Raw genomic sequence first — 22,545 nt, 5'->3', positions numbered from 1 at the left:
ATTTGTTAAGAACTGTGATGGGCACACAGCTTCATGGGAAGGAATTCGATCACATATTCAGAATCCGTCACTTCCATTTCCTTGGATTGGGCATGATGTATAAATGCGTGGCACCACATGAGTCTTAATCTCACATCAAACAATTCTATGGTTCTGATGCTATGAAATACAGTATTTTCTTATTAACACAGCTTTCCCCAACCTGATCCTTTCCAGATATGTTGGATTATTATCCCCAGCCAACATGGGAAATAAATCTGAAATGGAGCAATTCTGGGGGGAGCTGGTAGTGCAGAGGTAACTGTCAACCACTGAATCATGCAAGCCATGGTATTCCCTGTGACACTCTATGGAAGCAAAAGTTGGACTTTGAAGAAGCAGGATAGAAAGAGTATTGATGCTTTTGAACTTTGGTGTTGAAGAAGACTCCTGAGAATACTGTGGACAGCCAAGAAAGCAAACCAATGGGTCATTGAACAAGTAAATCCAGAGTTATCACTTGAGGCACAAATGATCATGTACAAATTATCCTACTTCAGACGCATTATGTGAAGACGTAGCTCTCTGGAAAAGGCTCTAATGCTGGGAAAGGTGGGATGAAAGAGAAGAAGAGGATGACCAGTGGATGGACTCAGGTGCAGTGGCAATGGGTGCACCACTGGATGACTTGAAACATCAGATTAGGGAGAGATTGTCATGAAGAAAATCTATGAGGTCACTAAGAGTTAAAAACAACTTGATGGCACATAAATCAATTTGGTGGGGCGAAAAGCATGAGGCAGCAAAAATAAGTGGACAGAATAGATTGGTGCACAAAACCCACTGGCGGGCAAAAAAGTTTTGCCAGGCCAAAAAGGAACAAGGGCCCCAACTGTTCCTAATGAAGCTATTAGGCTGTCCTCCAGGTTGGAATTTCCCAGCCTCCCACCCATCTTCCGTCGACGTGGAAGGCTGCCTCGAAGCACGCCAAGACGCCCGAAGAAGCGGCGGCGCTAGGGCCTGCTGCAGGGAGCTGCGGGTTCGCTTTGCGCATGCGCATGCTCCTCCGGCTAGGGCAGCTCCGCTGATAACTGTTCTCCAGAAATGGGGAAAAGAAGCGGTTTTAGAACTCGGATTCGGCGAAGCTGACAAGAAAGCGGGTTGGGCAATGACGGGTTCGCTTGGTTCCGGCATGAGGTTCCTCGACTGCCTAGCGCGCTATGAGCGGAGGTGAGGGCAGAGCCGCTCAACGCTTTCTGCGACCCCTGCGCGGGAGCTGGGCATCCCGGTCGGCGACGGGGCTGTCGGATTCCCCGCCGCTCAAGAGATGGGAAACGGGGGCAGGGACGGGGCCCGGTTGCGGCGCTTCCAGGCCGCGCGTTACTGACGGGAAGGGGAAGCCCGCGCTGAGCCGGAGTGTGCTTGGGCTGGCTTTGGCTAACCGCGTCTGTGAATGCAGCCTGCGGGGTTCGTAAGCCCGGCTTTCAGGCTCAGCGTTTCTGTAAGCACGTCGGTAAGCGGTCCAGTAAACCGCGGCTGGGCAAACCAAGGCCGAGTGAGACGTGGGATTCCGCGCATGCTTCCGGGTTGTGGTCTTGCTTCCTCTCGAGGAATTTAGCGAGGCTTTTTGAGGGTAAACCTGCCTAGAAGACCAGGTGTTATTTATGAGAGATGATAAGATGGCGAGGTCCTCTTAAAATGGATAATTTCCAGGGGGTTGGAGAAATTATCCTTTGGTCCTTTTAACACCACTGCAGAGGCTGAAGTGGTACTTCAGCAAGTCTGGCTTGTTCCGGAATCCGTGGCCGTGGATGAAGAAGGCTTTTCCACGAGGAACTTGTAGTAACCACCAGTAACTAAGATGACTTTAACGGATGTTTGACAGCCTTAACCTTATTGAATCTGTCCATGTCTGTATGTACCCTCTGGGATTAGATTGATCATAAATAGCAGCAGAAGAGGGTTATTGCTTCCTATTATTTTAAAGTATGAACCCCATATTCCACTACATAATGCTTAAAGCAGCTTAAAGAGATTACACAACAGGCTAAAACAATCCCATAAGACCATAAGCAAATGTAAAAAGTATTGTTCCTGTCCTCTGAAATGATGTATGACCAGTGTAAATATGTTTCCAAGAGGAGTGGTTATGAACTTCTGTTTAAGACTCTAATCCTGTTACGTAGCAGTTTCAGAATCAGGCGTACACTTGCTAAAAAAAAAAAAGAAAAAAGGACATACTGTACTACTGTTTTACTGTCCATTATTTGTTCTATATTTTAACCAGAATTTGACACTTAGGACATTTAGATATTGCCAGTGCTTCCACTCTTGGAAATGATGTGAAGCTGACATTTTCTTCACTGCCACTGATTTTGAAATTCTGAGAATGAGCTTGCCTGTCCAGCTGTCCTAATAGGAGAGCACAGAGAGCAACACAGTACTTCAGTTACCCCACCACATTTATTTATATTTCTTAATATATAAAGGTAACAGATATCCTTTAGTTTAGAAACTCTGTTAAAGCTGGAGGGAATGGGGGAAACTGAAGAAGTCTGCATAGTACATTCAGCCACTTCTAGTGTCAGTCACAGGGAATTTTGAACCGCCCAGAGTCACCCATAGGGGGAAATGGGTGGCATACAACTTTAATAATAAAAATAAATAAATACATTTAGTTATCCAGTGTTCTGGTACAGAAGATTTGCACACCAAGGGAAATTGTCTTGATCAGTATCAGACCCATCTTTGCAGTGGCTGCCATTTTCTGCTTTTTTAAACTGACAAGACTTGACAGATACCAGAGCACCATAATAATGTAAAAGAAGGTTTTTCTTTCTCCCTACCCACTTTTGTCTACCTATTTTATCATTCATCATGCATGACCATGGGAAAGGATTAAAAAAGACAGTCAGCTGGAGAAGACCCGGTTTCCTGTATCTCTACCTGGAGGAAAAAAGGGAGCATTAAACTTAAAGTGCATTTGTTCTAGGTCCAGACAATAGAGGAGCTCCAAGTTAAAATTAGTAATAATCCTTGCTTAACTACAATTTTACCCATGGTTCAGCTTTTATATCATTAAGTCTATAAAAATAATTTATGATGACTGGCTTCAGTAATCTAAACTGTAGTTTAACCATGGTTAAAGGATTAAGATGTCATTAGCTTTACATATCACTATATGATAACCTGATTTATACATTGTGGGTGGAATATCACACTCTAAGCCAAAGCCAGACAAAACCATGTTGTTTCCCCAAATCAGCCTTTCTTAATTGGCACCAAGCTAATTGGGAGTTCTAGGAATAATAGTCCAACAAATCTGGAAGTCACTAGATTTGGGGAAGACTGTCCCAAATAATCAGAAGTAGTCTGTTTGATGTTAAAATGAAGGAGTTGCAGATAGCTTTCTTTTCTCTACTCATTTTGCCCCCATCCTGCCTCAGAAGTTGGTTCATTATGTGCAGTGTAACAAAAGATAAGTCTCAGTTATGCAAGTTCATATTATTACATATTTCCAGAAACAGAGTCCTAACTGCTGTTTTCACAATTGGCTAGAAGGGCAATAAAAACTTAAAGCTGTACTCGAAATGATTAGCTTGAAATGAAATGAAATGATTTGCACTGGTCCCCTTTACATTAAAATTCTTTTAAAAGCTAAACAATAAAAGAAAATGGTTGAAGTGCTCCTGTCTAAAGTCATGGTCTGAATCATCTCTGGGTCTCATTTCTTCTCTCTTCCTTCCAAACCTAGTGTAGTGCATAGTGTAGTATCTAGCTGGGTCCTCACATGTGCTTTATTTGATTTTCACTTAATGCATTGGGTAAATCAAACCATAATTCATGTCATATGGCTTAGGCTTAATTATGAACTCAGCCATTGTGATTTATTCATTCATTTATGCATTATATGAACTAAGGTATTTTTTATTCCTTCTAGGTGGCCAGATGCAAAAGGCTACAGCTGTGAAGAACATTTGCAAAGTGCAGTTTATTTTGTGTGGGTAGGAAAAGGAAGCAGAAATATTGCTGTATTTGCTGAAATGTTCTTACATAATATGAAAATTGCAGAGTCTCTGTGTTCCTGTATATTTCATCTCATTACCCTTATCTTTTAACATTTAAAGCTATAATTCAGCAATGTCTACTTTGTTCTTCATAATTCTAATTGTAAAACACTGTCTTGTCTGTATGCTTAAGGGGGGATACCTTGAAAAGTAGCACGTTCTTATACAACCCTCCCTCAGATCTATAACCATATATTTGTTGCATATTTTAGTGGGTAATACATTCTCTAAAAACTAGTATAAAGTATAAAGCTTGGATGTGAGACTCTTATTTCTTTCTCCTCTTATATGGGAAATTAGCCATCTGGGATTGTGGAAGGCATTTTAGTGATTAACAAATGGGGTACTCCTATTTGAAAGCTGAAATATAGCTGCCATATTTTGACATCTAATGAAAGACAGAAACAATCCTGTACCATTGTGTCTATGAATGCATACATTTTACATGCATAGATTACGTATTATGTGGGTATTAGAGAGAGGAAGAATATTAAATAGGCTGATTTTATGCAGACTTCCAATTAGTACTTCACATATTAGAGAATCCTTATTGACCACTAAAAGGTTCTAATATATAATTAGAAGCATTTTTATAACCTCCTTTCAATATTGTTACTTCACTTTTTTTCTGCTTCTATACTGAATAACCATGAGAATCTCACTTCTTTTGTAAGCCTAAACTTTTTGTAATCCTAAACTTTTGCTCTTTGCTGTCTTACTTATTTAGATACCCCTAGGCCCACAGTGTCTCTGGAGCAAGCAAGGACTGGTCATTAGTTACTGGATTATTTATTTTCACAATACAAAGATTCTTGTTTCCTTAGAATGTAAATATTAATTAATGAGTTGAGCAAATAACGAATAATGATAATTAAGGCAGTGACTCTTAAACTTTATGGTACCATGACTCTGAATTTATAAATGAATTTGAATTATCTCCCCATAAATAAAACTCATGTTCCAACCCATAGTTTAAGAACCCTTATGTTAAGCCGTAATGGGAGTATCACCCATCACCCAGCTAATTACTAAGCAGTATATTACTTTAGGAAAAAAGGACACTTGAATGACATTTTACAGAAATAAGAAAAACAAACAGATTTAGTGGAAACTTGTGTGAAGGATTAAGGAGTCTGGTTGTGTTTGCATGGTGATTTCTTTATAAGGAATCTTAATTCCTTTACAAGACAAAAGTGCAGATTCTTTCTAAGGGATAGGGAGTGGAAGGCAGAAAGTTGGTTAAGAGGTTTCAATACATTTCTAGGTGGTCTACAGTAGATCTGAAAGTATTTTTCGTCCAAAATATCAATATCTATCGGCAACATCAACAATATTTTTCCTCTCTCTTTCTGAACTAGGCTGCTAAAGCTGAAGTACTCTTGGGAGAAAAACTAGCACTGCAAGTTAAGTTAGGAAGAATAATTCTGGGTTGTCCGTGTGCTGGGAGGCATACTTGTTTGTTTGTTTTTTAATTTTATGAGCATGCTCCTTTTCTCTTGACTTACTTATTCCTTAGCGGGCTCTGGTGCTGAACCTCAGGATTCAAAACAAATAAATTTTGTTTTAATAGTATTTTATTGAAATTTTAAGATTACAAAGTTAAAAGTTAGAAATGAAAAAGAAAATTGAAAATACAAATTATAAAGAAAAGGAAAAGAAGAAGCGAGATAAAGTAAAAGAAAAAGAAAAAAGACATGAAAAATAGATAACTTCCAATCTATCTCTGGTCTTAGGAATAATAAGAGTGTCATCAGTGCTAGTTTTTAATGCATTAAGTAGGAATAATTCTTTGTCAAAACATATCCCATTACATTTATAATCTAATCTTTAAATCCTCATGTAAGCTTCACCCCGCCTGCATTTTGCAAATAGTCCATCAATGGTTTCCATTCCTTAAGGTAATAATTATTTGAATTTTCTTTTAATAAACAAGTCAGTTTATCATTTTCTGCCATTTCCATCAGTTTTAACAACCCTTCTTGTATTGTTGGTAGTGTCTGGGTTTTCCAAAATTGTGCATAAAGAAGTCTTGCTGCAATAATCATGTATTGAGTAATTCTAATAAGATGTTTTCCTGTTTGAAAATCCATTATCCCCAGCAGGAATAATTCTGGTTTAAATGGAATCTGTATTTGTAGTAAGCTCTGCATCAAGGTTTGTATTTGAGTCCAAAATTTCTTTGCAATTTTACATGTCCACCACATATGGTAAAACGACCCATCTTGTTGGTTACATTTCCAACAAACGTTGGAAATTGTCCCATACATCTTTGATAGTCTTTGGGGTGTCATATACCATCGATACAACATTTTATTAAAATTTTCTTTCAAATTATAACATAAAGTAAATTTTAATCCTTCAGACCACATATTTTCCCATTGCTGCATATGTATATTATGTCCAATATTTTTTGCCCATTTAATCATACATTCTTTAACTTGTTCTTCAACCATTTCTTCTCTCAACAATAATTTATACATTTTTGCTATTAAGTGTTCATCTGTTTCACATAATTGAATTTCAAATTCCAATTTATTCTGTTCAAATCCAAATTCTTTTTTCAAATCCAAATTCTTTTTTATCAATTTTAAATTTTTCTTTATATTGCATATAAGAAAGCCATTGAAAAGTATGTCCTTCTAAAACCAATTGCTCTTTTGATTTAATTTTATATTCTCCTTGTTCTTTTTCTAATAAGTCTTTGTATCTCATCCATTCATTTTTATCTCTTGTTTCAGTTCTATAGAAAGCTTCTTGTATAGAAGTCCACATCGGCATCTTAGGGCATAAAAGTGGTCTGCATTTAGTCCAAATTTTTAATAAAGATCTTCTAATATAGTGGTTTTTAAAGTCCACATTAACTTTAACTTTATCATACCACAAATATTCATGGCATCCAAATCTCAAATTATAACCTTCCAAATTCAATAATTTTTCATTTCTCAAGGTAATCCATTCTTTAAGCCATACTAAACAGCAAGCTACATAGTACAGTTTCAAATGAGGAAGACCCAAGCCACTTCTTTCTTTCACATCTTGCAAAACTTTGTATTTTATTCTTGGTTTTTTCCCTTGCCATATAAACTTAGAAATGTCATGTTGCCATTGTTTAAAGGGTGCTTCTGAAGTCAATATTGGAATTGTCTGGAAAAGATATAGAATTCGCGGCAAAATATTCATTTTAATCACTAATATTCTTCCTAATAATGACAATTGTAACTTTTCCCATTGGTCTAAATCTTTTTTAATATCTATCCAGAGTGGAACATAATTATTCTGAAATAAACCGGCATTCTTAGATGTCAAATATACTCCCAGGTATTTTATTTTTTTCTCTGTTGTAAATCCAGTTAGTTCATTCAGTTTCTTCTGTTGATGAAAATCCATATTTTTAGTTAAAACCATTGTTTTTTGTATATTTACTTTGAACCCTGCTAGTGACCCAAAGTCTCTCAATTTTTGCATTAACGAATCGACCCCCTCCAGTGGGTTTTCTAAAGTAATGACTAGGTCATCAGCAAAGGCTCTTAACTTATATTCTTTTTTAACTCTTATTCCCAAAATGTTGTCATCTTGTCTAATACCTCTAAGTAATACCTCTAGAACCAATATAAATAATAATGGAGACAAAGGGCATCCTTGTCTCGTACCTTTTTGAATTTCACATGGTTTAGTAAAGTCTCCATTAACAATTATTTTTGCGGTTTGTGTTATATATATTGATTTAATCCATTTGACAAAGTTTTCCCCAAATTTCATAGAATCCAAAACTTTAAACATAAAGGGCCAATTTAAATTGTCAAAGGCTTTTTCAGCATCCAAAAATATCAAAGCTGCTTGTTTTTCATAATGTTGTTCCAGGTATTCTAATATATCCAAGACATTTCGGATGTTATCTAATTTGTCCTTTTGGTAAAAATCCTGCTTGATCCTGATGGATAAATTTTACAAGAATATTCTTCATTCTTTCTGCTAAAATTGTTGTAAATATCTTACAGTCATTGTTCAATAGAGATATTGGTCTATAATTCTTTGTCAAGGTCAAATCCTGTTGATCTTTTGGAATCAAGGTAATATGGGCTTCTTTCCAAGTTTCTGGCATTACACCTGTATCTAAAATTGTAAATAGTCATTTGTAAAGGAAGACAAAGTTCCTCCTCAAAGTATTTATAGTAAGCCGCTGATAAACCATCTGGGCCAGGTGCTTTTCCACAATTAATTTTCTTAAAGGCAGTTGACATTTCCTCTAATGTGATGGGATCATTAAGTAATTTTCTCTGTTGATCAGTAAGAATAGGTAATTTTTGTTTAAACAGATATTTATCAATATCATCTGAATGAACATCTTGTTTTTTATATAATGATGAGTAGTAACAAAAAAAAGCCTCTTGAATGCCTGCATTATCCATTAAAGTCTTCCCCTCGTGTTGTATTTTAGAAATTAATCTTTTCTGTCTCATCCAATGAATTATTTCTCATCTCAATCTCTTTGTTTTTAATTTCATCTAAAATCAGTTGCATCTTCTCTTGTTTTTTTCTCTTCAAGATTGTATTGAAGAGAATGCATTATATTGAATGAAATAACCTCTCATATAAGCCTTGCTAGCATCCCAAACAATCTGTGTGTTAGTGCCTTTGTTCATGTTCAATTGAAAAAACACTTATCTTTTTTTTACAAGTATCTACTATTTCATTTTTCCGTAAAATTGTTTCATTTAATCTCCATCGTAATGTACTCTTTTTCCCTTTAATAGTCAACTTAACAGGATTATGGTCTGAAAAAGTCTTAGGTAATATTTCAACTTTAGTAACATCCATCATCAAAGTTTTAGAAATCAAAAACATATCTATTCGAGAAAAGGACTTAAATCTCGCAGAATAATATGTATATTCCTTGGAATTCCCATTTAAAAGTCTCCAAATATCTTGTAAATCCAACATGTCTTTCAAATCAAAGAATGTTTGGGGTAGTTTTCCTTGTTTAAGTCTCAGCCCCCTTGGGGACTGTTTGTCTTCCATTGAAGAAATCACCCCATTCCAATCACCCATAAGGCACCAATTCTCGTATTGTAAGTCCATCAATTTATCCATCAAATTTTTATAGAATATCCCTTTATCAACATTTGGGGCATACAGTCCAACAACTAGTGTTTTGACCCCTTGTATACTAATTTCAACTGCCACATATCTTCCTCCATCATCAGTCAAAATCAATTGTGGATTCAATTTTGATTGTATGTAAAAACAACTCCTTTAGTCTTTTTTGGTCCAGCCGATATAAATTCTTCTCCAATTTGTTTCCGAACCAAGTACTTAATGTCTTTTTTACAAATATGTGTCTCTTGCAGACAGATTATATCCAAATTCCGATTCTTTAAAAAATAAAAAAATTCTTTCTTTTTTGAGGAGCATTTCCTTCATTTATATTCCAGGTTAAGTATTTGTAATCCATAAGTATATTTATATTAGAGTCTTTTATAATCCACTCCAGAAGCCCCAGGTTTTGTTAAATCCACACTGGTTTCGATGTCTTCTGTAGTCTTTTCTTTTTCTTTATCTTCTATTTTTTTATGGATATTGCAAAAGTCTGCCTTATATTTTTCCAAAAAGGCTTCTGCCTTTAAAATAGAATTTATTCTAAATCTTTGCTCTTTATACATAAAATATATTCCTTCTAATCTCTCCCATCTAAAAGAAATACCATGTTGCTTTAATTTATCTGTGAAGAAGGAGTAATCCTTTCTTTTTCTCAAGATTCTTAAAGGTATTTCTTTTAAGATAATCACCTTTTTACCTGCGACACTCAATCCATCATTATAATGTTTTTTCAAAATTTGTTCTCTTGTGACCTTCCATACAAAATGAATTAGTATGTCTCTTGGGACCTTTTTTTCTCTAGCATAACATGAATTGACTCTATAAACTTTGTCTATTTCAGAGTCTAAATCTTGTTCCTCCATCTCTAAAAATTGGGCTAATGCGGTAATAATAGATTTTCTTACATCTCCCCCAGGATTTTCCGTTACTGATCTCAATCTCAGTATGAATTCTTTCTCCCTCATTTCTGCTAGTCCAATAACATCCAAATTTCGATCAATATCTTTAGTAACTGCTTCTGGCTTAATTTCTAACAACTGTATCTGTCCTTGAGTATTCTTGAGATCAGTTAACAAATTATCCACCACATCTTTCACTTTCTGAACCTCAGTTCTAAATTCTTGAGTCAATTCCTTCTTTAAATTGTCTATTTCTTCATTCATTTTTGTGTCTCTTTGGTCCATCTGGTGGCTTAAGGTAGCAATTGCATCTAGTACTTTTTTCATGTCTCCACCCCCCTCAGCCGGTTCTGTAAAAGTTCTTGTTGATTCTCTTTCCTTTTCCTTATCCTTCTTCCCTCTTAAAGCCATTGTAAGCAGTAGAAAGTTCAATATCTTCAAAGAACAACAATTATAATCCAATAGCAACAGCTTTCTTCCAAGTTCTCTAACACAGCAGTTATAATCCCAGCTATAGAAAGCTGTCTCTTATTGTTCCCAAATATAGATAATAAAATATATAAACAATTCTCAGTTCTCAAGCTTTTAAATTCAACATGGAGAAAAGGGAAAACTCAGCTATAAAAATCCAACAGTAGATTCATAGTCCAATATATATTTATGAGCCAAAAAAAAAAAAGAAAAAAAGAAAAAAAGAAAATTTTTTAATCCCATAGAAAAGACAAACCATTAACAATTTATAAAATCCTCTATTTAAAAACCATAAAACATTTCCATATTGTAGCAAAGTCCATTTGTCAATTTCCACCCATTACATTCAATGACAGAGAATAAAAAAGTAACTCACCAGCATCTAAAAGTGTAGTCCAGAGATAGATCTTAGATATTAATAAAACAAAATATATATATATATAATCCAAAGAGGAGGAGAGTAGAGAAAAAAAAGCCCTTCCTCTTCTAAAGTGGTCTAAGACACCGGACTACAGCGGTAATGTCTCTCATTCATGAGGCTCTCTGCATTTGTAAAGCACAATGGAATTCCCAGCCACCTTCGCTGTTCTACTCACCGGCTCTCCCGGGGTGGAAACCAGGAAAGGCAGGAGGAACAGTGTCCAGGGCTCTCGTGGTTAATCTTCCGAACCCCCCCCCCCTCCTCTAGACCCACCGCTGATCAAATACAGCTCAGGCGCCCTCGGAGCTCTGAGAAACGCGTCAGCATGCTGTCCTGTCCGAGTGGAAGTCCAAAACAAATAAATTGAAGTATATCCCACAACCAGAAATCTTGCCCCCTTGATTTAAATTAATCCTTTAAAGACTACTTTTCCAGTTTCCTTCTTAGAAGGTATTTAAATTTACTGCTGCAATCATGAGTAAACTACAGTGGTACCTCGGGTCACGAACGCTTCTGTTCACGACCAGTTCAGGTCACGAACAGCACCATTCGCAAAATTTTGCTTCCATTCGTGAACGCCAGATCGGGTGACGAACAGGATCCGCAGCCATTTTCCCTCCTGTGACACGTGGTCGTGGCTTCCTGTAGGGAGGGGGACTCTCCCTCCAAGCAATAACTGCCTCCCCACCCGCCTTCCTGTCCTCCACGCCAGAAGTCACGTCGAGCAAGGTTAGCGTTCTCTCTCTTCGTACTGTACTTTGTGTCATATTTTTGTGGTTTTTTAAAAAAAAAACATATGGTTCAGAACAGATTAACCATAATTACATTGAACCTTATGGGAAAATTTGATTCGGGACGTGACCAAAATTGGGTCACGACCAAATTCGGAGGGGTCAGAACAGATTAACCGTATTTACACTGAATCTTATGGGAAAATTTGATTCGGGTCGCGACCAGAGTCACGGAACGAATTAAGTTCGTGAACCGAGGTACCACTGTACTGTATTCACACACATTGCAAAAAAGAATATTGTTTGCTGTTGTGTAGAACTAAACTGTAGTTTCACTGAGAAAGACTAGGGAACTGTCAAAGCACTAGGTTAAATTTTATTGTGTTCTGATGGAGAATAGGTTCCAGTTTTATTGATTACCCCCTTCCTAAGAGCTAGATATCTAAATTTAGCCATTTAAGTTTATCTGTATTCTGTATTTACAGACACATAACAATTCCTGAATATACGTGCTCATAACATATGGAAAATTCAGCTTACTATGATTCAGATTAACTGAGGTCAAAGTTCTCATAATCTAGGAGGAAATGGTTATTATACCATACTCACCAAGTTGTAATAATCTTCTACCTGGAACCTACCTGAACTAGGAACTAGTTTATTTAAAAAAACCTTTCCTTTGAATATGTTAATTGCTGTTGCTTTTGTATAATTTTTCTGGAATAGCAAGTTTTTAAAGATAGTTCTTGCTAGATTCTTGTGTATTTTTAGAAATATAATCGTGTTAAAGTCTTCAAGGCTGAAATTACAAATTAAAAAGCATTACTACATCATTGGTATTACAGGATGGAATGTTATGCTGTGTCTAAGCAGCCTTTCTAGTATGTTTTGCATGATGGGTACATTTTTCTCACATAAAATTTCATAGTTCTTTTTATGAAACAATTGAATGTTTTTATATTGCAGAGAAATCATAGGCAACTCCTGTAAAAAGTGAAAGAAAAAGTCTAATGGAGACCATGAAGATCCCAAAACTGTTCTGCGTGTTTGCACTTTTTACATGTGCTGCTATTTATGCTGTATATATAAAGTGGAATTTTGACTATAAAAGAAAAGCTGCTGACATTGGTTTGGAAAAGCAGCTTGGTGCTGAGATCTCAAGAAAAGATGAGGCAGTTCTTTATGGAATTATGTTTGATGCTGGAAGCACTGGGACTCGAATACATGTATTCCGATTTGCACAGAAACCAAAAGGTAATGCCTTCAGTTCATAATTTTCAACCATTTGCTAATACAGGTAGTCCTCATTTACTGACCATTCGTTCAGCAACTGTCCAAAGTTATGATAGTCCCAAACAAATGGTACTTACAACTAGTCCTCAAAGTTCTGGCCATTGCAGCACCCCCGCTGTCACATGATCGCAATTCAGGCGCTTGGCAACCAGCTCACACTTTTGATGGTTGCAGTGTCCTGTGGTCATGTGATTGCCACTTGCAACCTTCCCTGCCACTTACAACCTTTCCCACAAGCAAAGTCAATGGGGAAGCTGGCAGCGAAGGTCACAAGTTGCTCTGGTAAGTCCCCAGCCTTCCTGCACACCGTGCCACACTCTTCTTCCCTTGGCTGCAGCACTGCAGCACCCCCCCCAACTTACATGCAGCCTGTGCTGGGCCTCCCGGGGCCTCCCCCACCCCTCTGTGGCTCCTTACCATGCTCCTTACCAGGGTCTACTGCCACTTCCTCCTGAACCAACCACTTTGTCTTGGGGCTATGATAGCAATCAGGACTGTGTGGATTCCTGTCACTAAGCAATGCAGTCACGAGACATTGTACTTTGTGACTGCATCACTTAGTGACAGCAATCCCAGTGCCAATTACTGTCGTAACCTGAGGACTACCTATAGTGTAAGGACATGGATGCTCAAGCTAATACTGCTTTCCTTGAAGAATTATGATAATAGAAGATTCATGAATTTGTTAAAAATGAGTAGAAGAAAATATCATAGCCAATATATGTTGAATTTCTTTCTAACTGTTCACATTTGAAACCCACATACTGTGATGAAGTTGGAATGATTGATATTAACAAATTTCTCCATGTTCAGTGTCCTGTAGTATGCTCGTACATTTATTTAAAGTTAATATCTCTGCACATGCAAGCAATAATGTCAATAGTCCTTAGCCAAATTAAATTGGTTCTGTCACTATCCTGCTTCATGTTTGATTCACTTTTCTACATTAGGACTGAGATTATATTAGTGAAACTTTAATTTTGATCACATCTAGAGCAATTCTTTCATAGAAATAACCTATTTAATCCATGTTATGACTTTCTTTTTTAATAAAAATTATGTTCTAAGGTAAGGGGTCTCACCAGAAGAAGAGTTTGATTATTAAAGTGGCGCTTGAAAAGTAATTATTTTGGGGTTGCTTCCTTCTAGTGTGATCAGGAATACCTGCACTCAAAAAAAAAAAACAAACCAGGATTAAGATGGGGTAATATATTCAGTAACCAGTAATTATGGATTTTTCCTTAACTGAAAAGTTCAGTAAAATAACTAGAGCTCCTGGCTACAGAGGTAGTCTATGTGAGGACATGGTTAAAATTTTAAACTTTTAATCCACACTTTAAGGACAAATGTCTGTAAATATGTAAATGTAAATTTTGGAAAAAGTGGTCTTGTTGCTAACATGATAAGACCTAGGTTCTTTATGAACTTAAGAAATGCTACAAACTATTGAAATAGAACAGAGGTCAGCAAACTATGGTCTATGGGCAAAATCCAGCCTGCTGCCTGTTTTTATATGACCCACAGATGGGCAGACAGCAGATCGCCAGGCCTAAGTTTCAGTTGAGTTCCCAGGGCAGGGTCAGGATGTCCTGGATGGCAGTGGTGGCCTATCAATGGTCTCCTTGCTGGTGGCTTGTAGATCTTTAGAGAAAAAGTTTGCTGACCCCTGAAATAGAAGATTAAATGTATGGCAGAACTTGCCAGAGTTGTAAGGAAAAGTGTTTATATTGGTATTTCACAAAGCCAAATATAAGATCTGGTTCCAAGCTCAGTATTTTCTTTCTTCAAGTTCTAACACACTTGGTGAAGACCAGGATATTCACAGGAAGAAACATTTTTCAGAGATGTTCCTCAATTTGAGAACAGAGGACTCTATAAAGAGGTGTGCATACCCTTCAAAAAGAGGTGCTTTGGAATGTGTGGGACCACACATGAAGCACCTCTTTCTGAACTGTTAAAGCAGTTACATCTTGGGGAAAAAATGAAATAGTTGTGCATACACTTACATGTGGAGAGAGCCATAAGTGGAAAAAGTTGTAGCTGCTTTAACAATTTAAGAAGAGGTGCAACATGCTTCTGCATGTTCTGAAGTACCTTTTTCCAAGGAATTACATAGCCCTATTACCTGTTTACAATTGCTAATCCTTTGTATTTGGTCTGAATCAGGGCAGAGCCACATGTTACATTACATTGAAAATAGGACACTACAATGCAGGTAGTCCTCGCTTATTGACTGCCTCATTTAACACTGTTTGAAGTTATGACTGTGTAAAGAAAAAAAGCTTTGTGACCAGTCCTCACATTTACGACCATCGCAGTGCCCCACAGTCACATGATTGCCATTTGGATGCTTCATAGCTAGTGTGCATTTACAACCATCACAATGTTCTGCAATCATGTGATTGCCATTTGTGTGCTTTGCAACTGCCTTGCGACAAGCAGTTAATAGAGAAGGCGGAAGCAAAATTATAAGTCACAGTCACATGATATTTCGCTTAACTGTGGTGATGACTGAAGGGGAAGTGAGGTCATAAACCCATCACAGTCATGTGATGTTTCGCTTAGCGACTACAGCACTTAACGGAGTTGCTGGTCCCAGTTGTGGTCGCTAAGCAAGGACTACCTATACTCTCGTCATGATCTGTTCTCCTATCAGTTTTCTCATGTCAAAATGTGCTGCCCCCTAGTGGCTCAAATATTTTAATATCATTTGTTAAAGCTGTGGCACATTTATTTACTTATTTATTTAAGGGTGGTGGGTTTTTTGAGATCTAGTTCAAAGATGAAGCAACAGATGCAAAGAACATTGCCTAATTGCAGTTTCTATGTGAATATAAATAGCTACTTATGTCCCATCTTTCAGGATACAAATTGTTGAAGGCAGTATATAAGAAATATTAATGTATATGTTTTTAAGAATCACAGTAAATAGTATCATCATATAATGAAAAGAGCCTTTCCCATAAGGCAGTTGGAGATAAAGGGGATAATTCAGCTGGGTATACTCAGAGATTTTCTGCACTTAGTCCCTCTTATGAAGGAGGGTTTCACATTAATTTCTTGATTAATTAACTTCGTTTTAGTTTTCCAAACTGCAAAATTATGTATAGATTCACTTTACTACATTGGATTAATCTTTCTTTTTTAAAACACAGAACTTCCTAGACTAATTGATACCACATTCAAAGCATTAAAACCAGGACTCTCTGCGTATGCTGACAATGTGGATAAGGTAATTTGAACTGTAAATAAGTCAGTTTAGGCCATGCTTGCCTGGAAATAACACATAATGGAAATAATGGGGATTTCTTTTGAAGAAACATATATATCATAGTATTATCAGATTTACAGGCTTATAGTTGCTGAAATATTCATCTATGCTATTTGTTATGCAAGGTTTAAACATTTATTACATTCTCCCTCCATTTTGTAAAAGGTATCTTATCCAGTGAATAATTCTTAAAAGGGTAGGCATACATTGTGCCAAAGTTAGGACCATGGGGTTGTTTTTATGTCATATAGGGGTTTTGTTGTTCAGTTGTTCAGTTGTGTCCGACTCTTCGTGACCCCATGAACCGTATCGCACCAGGCCTTCCTGTCCTTCACTGCCTCCCTGAGTTTGCTCAGTTTCATTCTCATTGCTTCCATATAGGGGTAAGGTCTGCCAAAATCCTGGATTTTCCTGGCTCTTGAAGTGGCACTAGCATTTCTATAGAATTTATTTGTTTGATTGTTATGAGCTACCCAGAGTTGTTGATAGTCATGTGGATTATTATTATTATTATAATCCCATAAAGATTGAGGATTACTGTTAGGTGTTTTATTCCACCTTCATTGGTCACTGAATTTATTTAATCTATGTATGTAGTTGCCCAAATGACATGCAACTCAGGCTAGTATATACATGTATAAACAATACATAGCAACCAAAAACCCCAATTAAAAACAATAAAACATGTTGCACATGAGGCAGCTTCATCTATCCAAAGTAATCAAGATGCTCAGTGCTCAGTGCTTGGGGAAAAAGGCCAGGTCCTAAAAGTCTTCCATCCAGATCTTGGGGGAGTGCTATTCCATAGAGCAGGCATGACAATAAAAGCAAACTCTGTTGTCTTACACACACACACACACACACGTACACATATACATATACATACATATATAGGCGAGAGAGGGAGGGAGCGAGGGAAGGAAGGAAGGAAGATTTTAAGCCTCACAGTGTCATCAAGGAGTCAGGCAGCCTCAGAATCTGATAAATAAATATCCTGCATCATCCACATTTACATTTATTTGTTTTTTAACTACCTGAATGAGAGCCAGTTTGGTGTAGTGGTTTAAGGCACCAGGCTAGAAGCCAGAATATTCTAGTCCTGCCTCACGCACAAAGCCAGCAGTGGCAAACCACTTCTGAAAATCTTGCAGGAAAACTGCATGGACTTGTCCAGGTAGTCATCAGAAGTTAAGAATGACTTAAAGGCACATATGTACACACACACACACAAACCCTGCTTAAATAAAAACTGTACTGTTTTGTTTTGTCAGTGTGCTCAAGGAATAAATGAGTTATTGGCAGTTGCTAAAGAAGCTGTTCCTATGAATTTGTGGAAGTTGACTCCCTTAGTTCTTAAAGCAACTGCTGGCCTGAGACTGCTGCCAGGAGAAAAGGCACAGAAATTATTGGATAAGGTACTTTCTTCTCTACTCTTACTGTCTTTTAATTGGCTTAAATTAGTTTAGTATATAAAATCAGAGCAGGAATCAGTCTCCCTTAAATCTTTTGCAGTATGTATTCTAGTCTAGTAGGTAATGATTAGACTTCAGGCTTAATGATGAATGTTTGAGTATTAATAGGGGGCTGTATTACAGTTTGTCCTCCAGAAGTTTAAAGATGGGTGTCATCAATATTATATTGATTTTTTAAAATCTTCCAATGAAGTAATAGATGATTTGAATAAGTATATCATGATAAAGCTTAATATAGATACAACAAATCTGGAAGAAGTCTGCACTTGGAGTGCATGAATAATTTGACCTAGATTGGGTTCATTCTTCCTAAATATTTTAGATTTTCATTCTGAGGGTGCTCCTTGCTCCATTATGGCTCCTGAGTATCAAGATTATGGTGTATTTGATTTATGGTTTTCTACCACCTTCAGATGGTATGCCAATTCTTGTTTCCTGGAGAATGGCCAACTGTCAGGGGACACTAGTAAACCTGATAAATAGCAAGGAGATATTTGTAATATCTCTTTGCCACATTTCTTATAGTCATCCATTGTTTTATCTCTGATAAAACTTTTTTTTTTTTTTTTTACTGTTAAAGGCTAGGAGCATGCTAAGCCAAAATTAAATAAGCTAAGACTAAATTATAATGCTAAACTAGAGTCAATAAACACATTAGGGTTAGTGAAAAGTGAGGATGTAGTCATAGACTCTAACTAAAGATCTCATATCATGACATGTTGTGGATTTTATTTCTTAGAAAACTTAGCACTCATAATTTTCAAGCTAGCCAAGTTATAGTACAAAAAACAGCATCCTGTCAATACATCACAGTACTATTTTTGAATATATTTCCATTCCTTAGCAATTTGTGGAGGGAGATCACAGCTTTGATATGAAAGAGATAATTTTCTGAATATATTTATTTATTGTTTACTAACATCTGTGGTACTGTACATCCAACAGCTCATTGTGGTGTTATAGTTAAAAATCCAGAAGATTAAAAACCCAGAAGATTAAAAACAACACAATAATATTTTATTGACAGTGACTAATATGGGTAGATACTAACAGTAACATTCCCCAAAGGCGCTTTCTTGCACAGCAATGTTTTTATTTCTTTATGAAAACTCATTAGAGAGGAGGTAGTTTAAATATAAGAGAGTAAGCTGTTCCATAAGAAGAATGTCACCAAATTCCTGAGAAATTTCATCTTTTCTGAAGGAGAATGTGGTTTTTGAGTTTTAACTAAATTTGTATTAATCTTCCTTTAAATTTAGGTAAAGGACATTTTTCAAGAGTCTCCATTCTTTATAGGAAGTGATTGTGTCTCCATAATGGATGGATCAGATGAAGGTAGTTGAATTTGTTTTTCAGTGATTTCATACAGTTGCTTTTGATTCTGCAATAACCTTCCTGGCAGACAGAATTTCTATGAAACCAAGGGCAAGCACAGTCATTTGTTTAATACCTCTACATTGTTTTAACTGTTTGCAAATATTTATGGAATAATATAAAGAAAATCTATTCCTGTTCCATTAACCTAACAGTCTAAAGCACTGTTTCCAAATTTATTTGGCTGTGGAATATTTGGAAGTTTCTAATATATTGATGGAACTTACAAATGCTGCTTCTGGGAAAGGAGGTTTTTATATTAAAATATTTTATTATGTATATTTTTAAATAAAACTTTTTAAACTAATAGTTGAAACTTTGAGTCAGTGAAAATGAATAGTGAAGAATCTCAAATAATCTTACCTCACAATAGTCACCTCACTTAAAAGGAGTGCTGTGGCTAAGTGTCTTTTTTTTGCCCAAAATCTTTAATGGGAGGAGTGTTTTTCTTCTGCTGATCATAGACCAACTTAAAAGAATTGCCAGAAAGATCCTTGTGTCTGGTGCAGCATTAGCTAAATTTTGCACTTATTTTTCACTGTAATATAATATGAAAATCCTGTTTCATATAAGTATGTCAAACAAACAAACAAAAAGAAGCATTCAAACTGCATGTTTCACATTTGGATATTCTTGAATTAAGCTGCTTCAAAAATAATTTTGTAGAATGTTAATTTTTTATTTCAGTTAAAAATAAATAAGTCATTCTCATTCAAGTACAGAAATAGTGGCTTTGTAGTCCATAATGAAACCAAAAGCTGCTCTATGATTTCCATCCTATTATATAGAAATCAAAATGGCTGCTACTAATACATTTGCAGCCTGTTGAAGCAAGAAAAAGACATTTCAGATTTAAAAAACTACAAAAACAAATTCTTCCTCAGCCTGTCATTTATGCAAAATTCTCAGTTGTCAGGTGACTGGGCATTCATGAAATTTTATTAGAGAACACCTAGTTGACTCCACTGAACGTAGTCTAAAGTTAAGAGTAGCAAGGATGAAGTAATAGTAAGTGGGAATTGTTGGAGGAAAAAAATCTGTTTCCTCAGCACTCCCTTCTCAGTCACCTAAGGGACAAGGTTTTAGTTCATCTATTCAATCAGAAAACAATGTGTGAAGTCTCTAGAGCCTTTATTAAAAGCCTGCAGAGTCTAGTCAAGCACCAATGTTAGCCACATCCTGGCACCTGCAGGAGTACCCTAACCTTATTCTCTTGCTGGGAATAAGTGACTTCCTCATTTAGAAAGTTAGTATAGCTAAATAGAATTCAATCCCAGGCACAACCCCATGTATCCATCTTCCACAGAATGAAGCAGGTTCAAGTAAGAATAATATGAGCAATCAGTTCAGCTAATGAAATGTATTGTTTGTAGTTTCATTTAGTCTTTACTTGCTTTTAGACTTTACATGTTCTAAGACTGGAAGTACAAGTTGAGGCAAAATCCTGTAGATAAGTTTTTCAGCTTGTACTGCACTTAATTTTTTACTTTATTTTGAATTGTAGGCTACACACAGTATTGGCACAGAAAGTAATACTAGTTGTACACTTTAATGGATACAATCTAGGGAAAAGAATTTTCTATACTATACAGTACTTTATTCTAGCAGATGCTTTGAATAAATTCATAGTGATCATTTCCGTATGCAAATATGTGAGTGCAAAAAAGTGTATATGTATACCATTGCTCTAAGTTAGCTAAGATCTTTTATGTGTGTTCCTAGCTTGTAAATACCACACTGAATTGACTTTTTCTATAAACTTTTCCTCTACAGATTCAGCTCTTTTTCTGGTACAGTTGAAACCAGTTTGAAACCTAGACCCCATTTAGTGTTCATTCAGATACCTATATCCTAATTTTGCAACAAGCATTTCTCTCCTGTGCCATTTTCTCACTTATCCTGCTTTGAGTGATTCTGACCAAATAAATTTGCTCTTATTGATAAATAAATCACTGAAAACTGATCTGGTTATATGTATGTAATTGCAATTTTTTTAAAACCAGGTATTTCAGCATGGATCACAATCAATTTTTTAACAGGTATGTTTGTAAGTACATTTGTATTACATTTACATTATATAATCCAAATTATGTTCTCTCTAAATGTTCAGAATAATATTTGCTATATCAAACTACAAGATTCACATAAGTACCATTGTGTTCAGTGTAGCAGTTCCCAGAAAATAAGACTGTAACTACAGTTGCTTCAAGTAAAACTCAAGTTACAGTTTAAATTTAAAATCTATGCTTACTTTAAATATATTTCAGCAAATGAAAGAAATTAAAACATTTTCATGTACTTTATGTTCATTGTTTGTTATTTTGAATTATAAATCTGATTTATATATATGTGATAATATAGGCAAGGTACAAGTGTTTTTCTTGGAATTGTTTGTAAAAATAATTACATTTCTTGAATAAACATTCCATTAACTTTACTTTATCAAATGATGCATTTCAGATAGCTTGAATAATCCAACGAAGAAATGTGTAGGAATGCTAGATTTAGGTGGTGGATCTACTCAAATCACATTTCGCCCAAGCACCGAAGTAAGAAGAATACAAGTCCCTTTTATTTCAATTCTTTCAACAAATCACCAGATTTTTTTCTGCTTTTTTGTTTCTGCTGATATGCTTCAACTTTGATTTGGGGTATAAAACCATGCCAGCTTAAGTGTGTATTCAAAATTTGTATTCAAGTAAAAACATAATTAACTGTTCACTGTTGACATTTAATGCTAGTAGGTATTTCTATTCAAGAGGAGAAAGGCTGTCAGCGGCTATTACTTTTAGATATATGACTTCCAATATTGAACAATTGCGCAAGGTTCATAATGGCTATATAAATGACCATAGATGTTACCTAAAATCCAAGATTATATAATTTAGATATTACCCAAATAATCTCTCTGGTATATTGCTATAGGTCTGATAGAGACTTATAATGATGTCCGCAGATCTTAGGAACTAACAAAAATTGTAGTACCTGCCATTTAATTTTTTTATTCATTCATTTACAAGTATCAAGCTGGGAAAATTTTGCCAGGCAGCACATCTCTAGTGCCCCTCTGGCAGCATTGCTTTTGGCTGCTAGAAGCTCCTGGCCACCAGGGGCTGAGAGGCAACATTTTTGCCAGTTACTTCCTTTCCTCAGCATGCCTCTTGCTCTGTTTAGGAACATGCATGCCTCCCTTTGCCAACAGAGGAGATGTAGTCAGAAATAGTGACTGGAGGGTATAAAAAGGAAGGGGACCGCTATGTTGTGCCTCCCCATTATACTTAAATGCGTAGCTGCCTCCAACTACATTGGTTCATGGCAGGTAGTCAGGTAACCTTTGAGCAAAAATAACAATCAAATGGAATTTATGGAGGCTTCAAACTATGCAATCATATTTGTGGAAGTGTTAAACTAGCCCTATTACAGGTAGTCCTCAGTTAACAACCACTTGTTCAGCAATTGTTCAAAATTAC

At 36.2% G+C, this 22,545-nt stretch overlaps 1 protein-coding gene and 1 long non-coding RNA gene across 4 annotated transcripts in view; one reads left to right on the top strand and one right to left on the bottom strand.

Moving 5' to 3' along the window:
• The first annotated feature begins 1,015 nt into the window (after positions 1-1,015).
• The window catches only part of ENTPD6 (ectonucleoside triphosphate diphosphohydrolase 6), a 54,409-nt gene continuing 32,879 nt past the window's right edge, over positions 1,016-22,545 (top strand). The window contains exons 1-8 of one of the 3 annotated variants that reach the window (XM_088149031.1): positions 1,016-1,209; positions 3,920-3,979; positions 12,632-12,919; positions 16,114-16,190; positions 17,501-17,644; positions 18,961-19,036; positions 21,079-21,114; positions 21,536-21,624. In XM_088149031.1, the coding sequence (XP_088005157.1) occupies positions 12,676-12,919; positions 16,114-16,190; positions 17,501-17,644; positions 18,961-19,036; positions 21,079-21,114; positions 21,536-21,624 (666 nt within the window). In that variant the 5' untranslated portion in view covers positions 1,016-1,209; positions 3,920-3,979; positions 12,632-12,675. Of the gene's footprint in view, positions 1,210-3,919; positions 3,980-12,631; positions 12,920-16,113; positions 16,191-17,500; positions 17,645-18,960; positions 19,037-21,078; positions 21,123-21,535; positions 21,625-22,545 lie in introns of all 3 variants that reach the window. The other 2 variants (XM_088149023.1, XM_088149028.1) reach the window with 2 other exon arrangements.
• The window catches only part of LOC148217173 (uncharacterized), a 28,820-nt gene continuing 16,718 nt past the window's right edge, over positions 10,444-22,545 (bottom strand). Inside the window, exon 3 of the long non-coding RNA XR_015797570.1 lies at positions 10,444-10,660. This is a non-coding gene — a long non-coding RNA (uncharacterized LOC148217173). The remainder of the gene's footprint in view (positions 10,661-22,545) is intronic.

This window comes from Python bivittatus, unplaced genomic scaffold, assembly GCF_059951505.1.
Source record: "Python bivittatus isolate LINGU-HERP-01145 unplaced genomic scaffold, Pbiv_v1 ctg000020_np1212, whole genome shotgun sequence".
Lineage (NCBI taxonomy): Eukaryota > Metazoa > Chordata > Lepidosauria > Squamata > Pythonidae > Python > Python bivittatus.
Note: the sequence above shows the minus strand (reverse complement) of the source record. Positions and strands in the feature narration are given on the sequence as shown.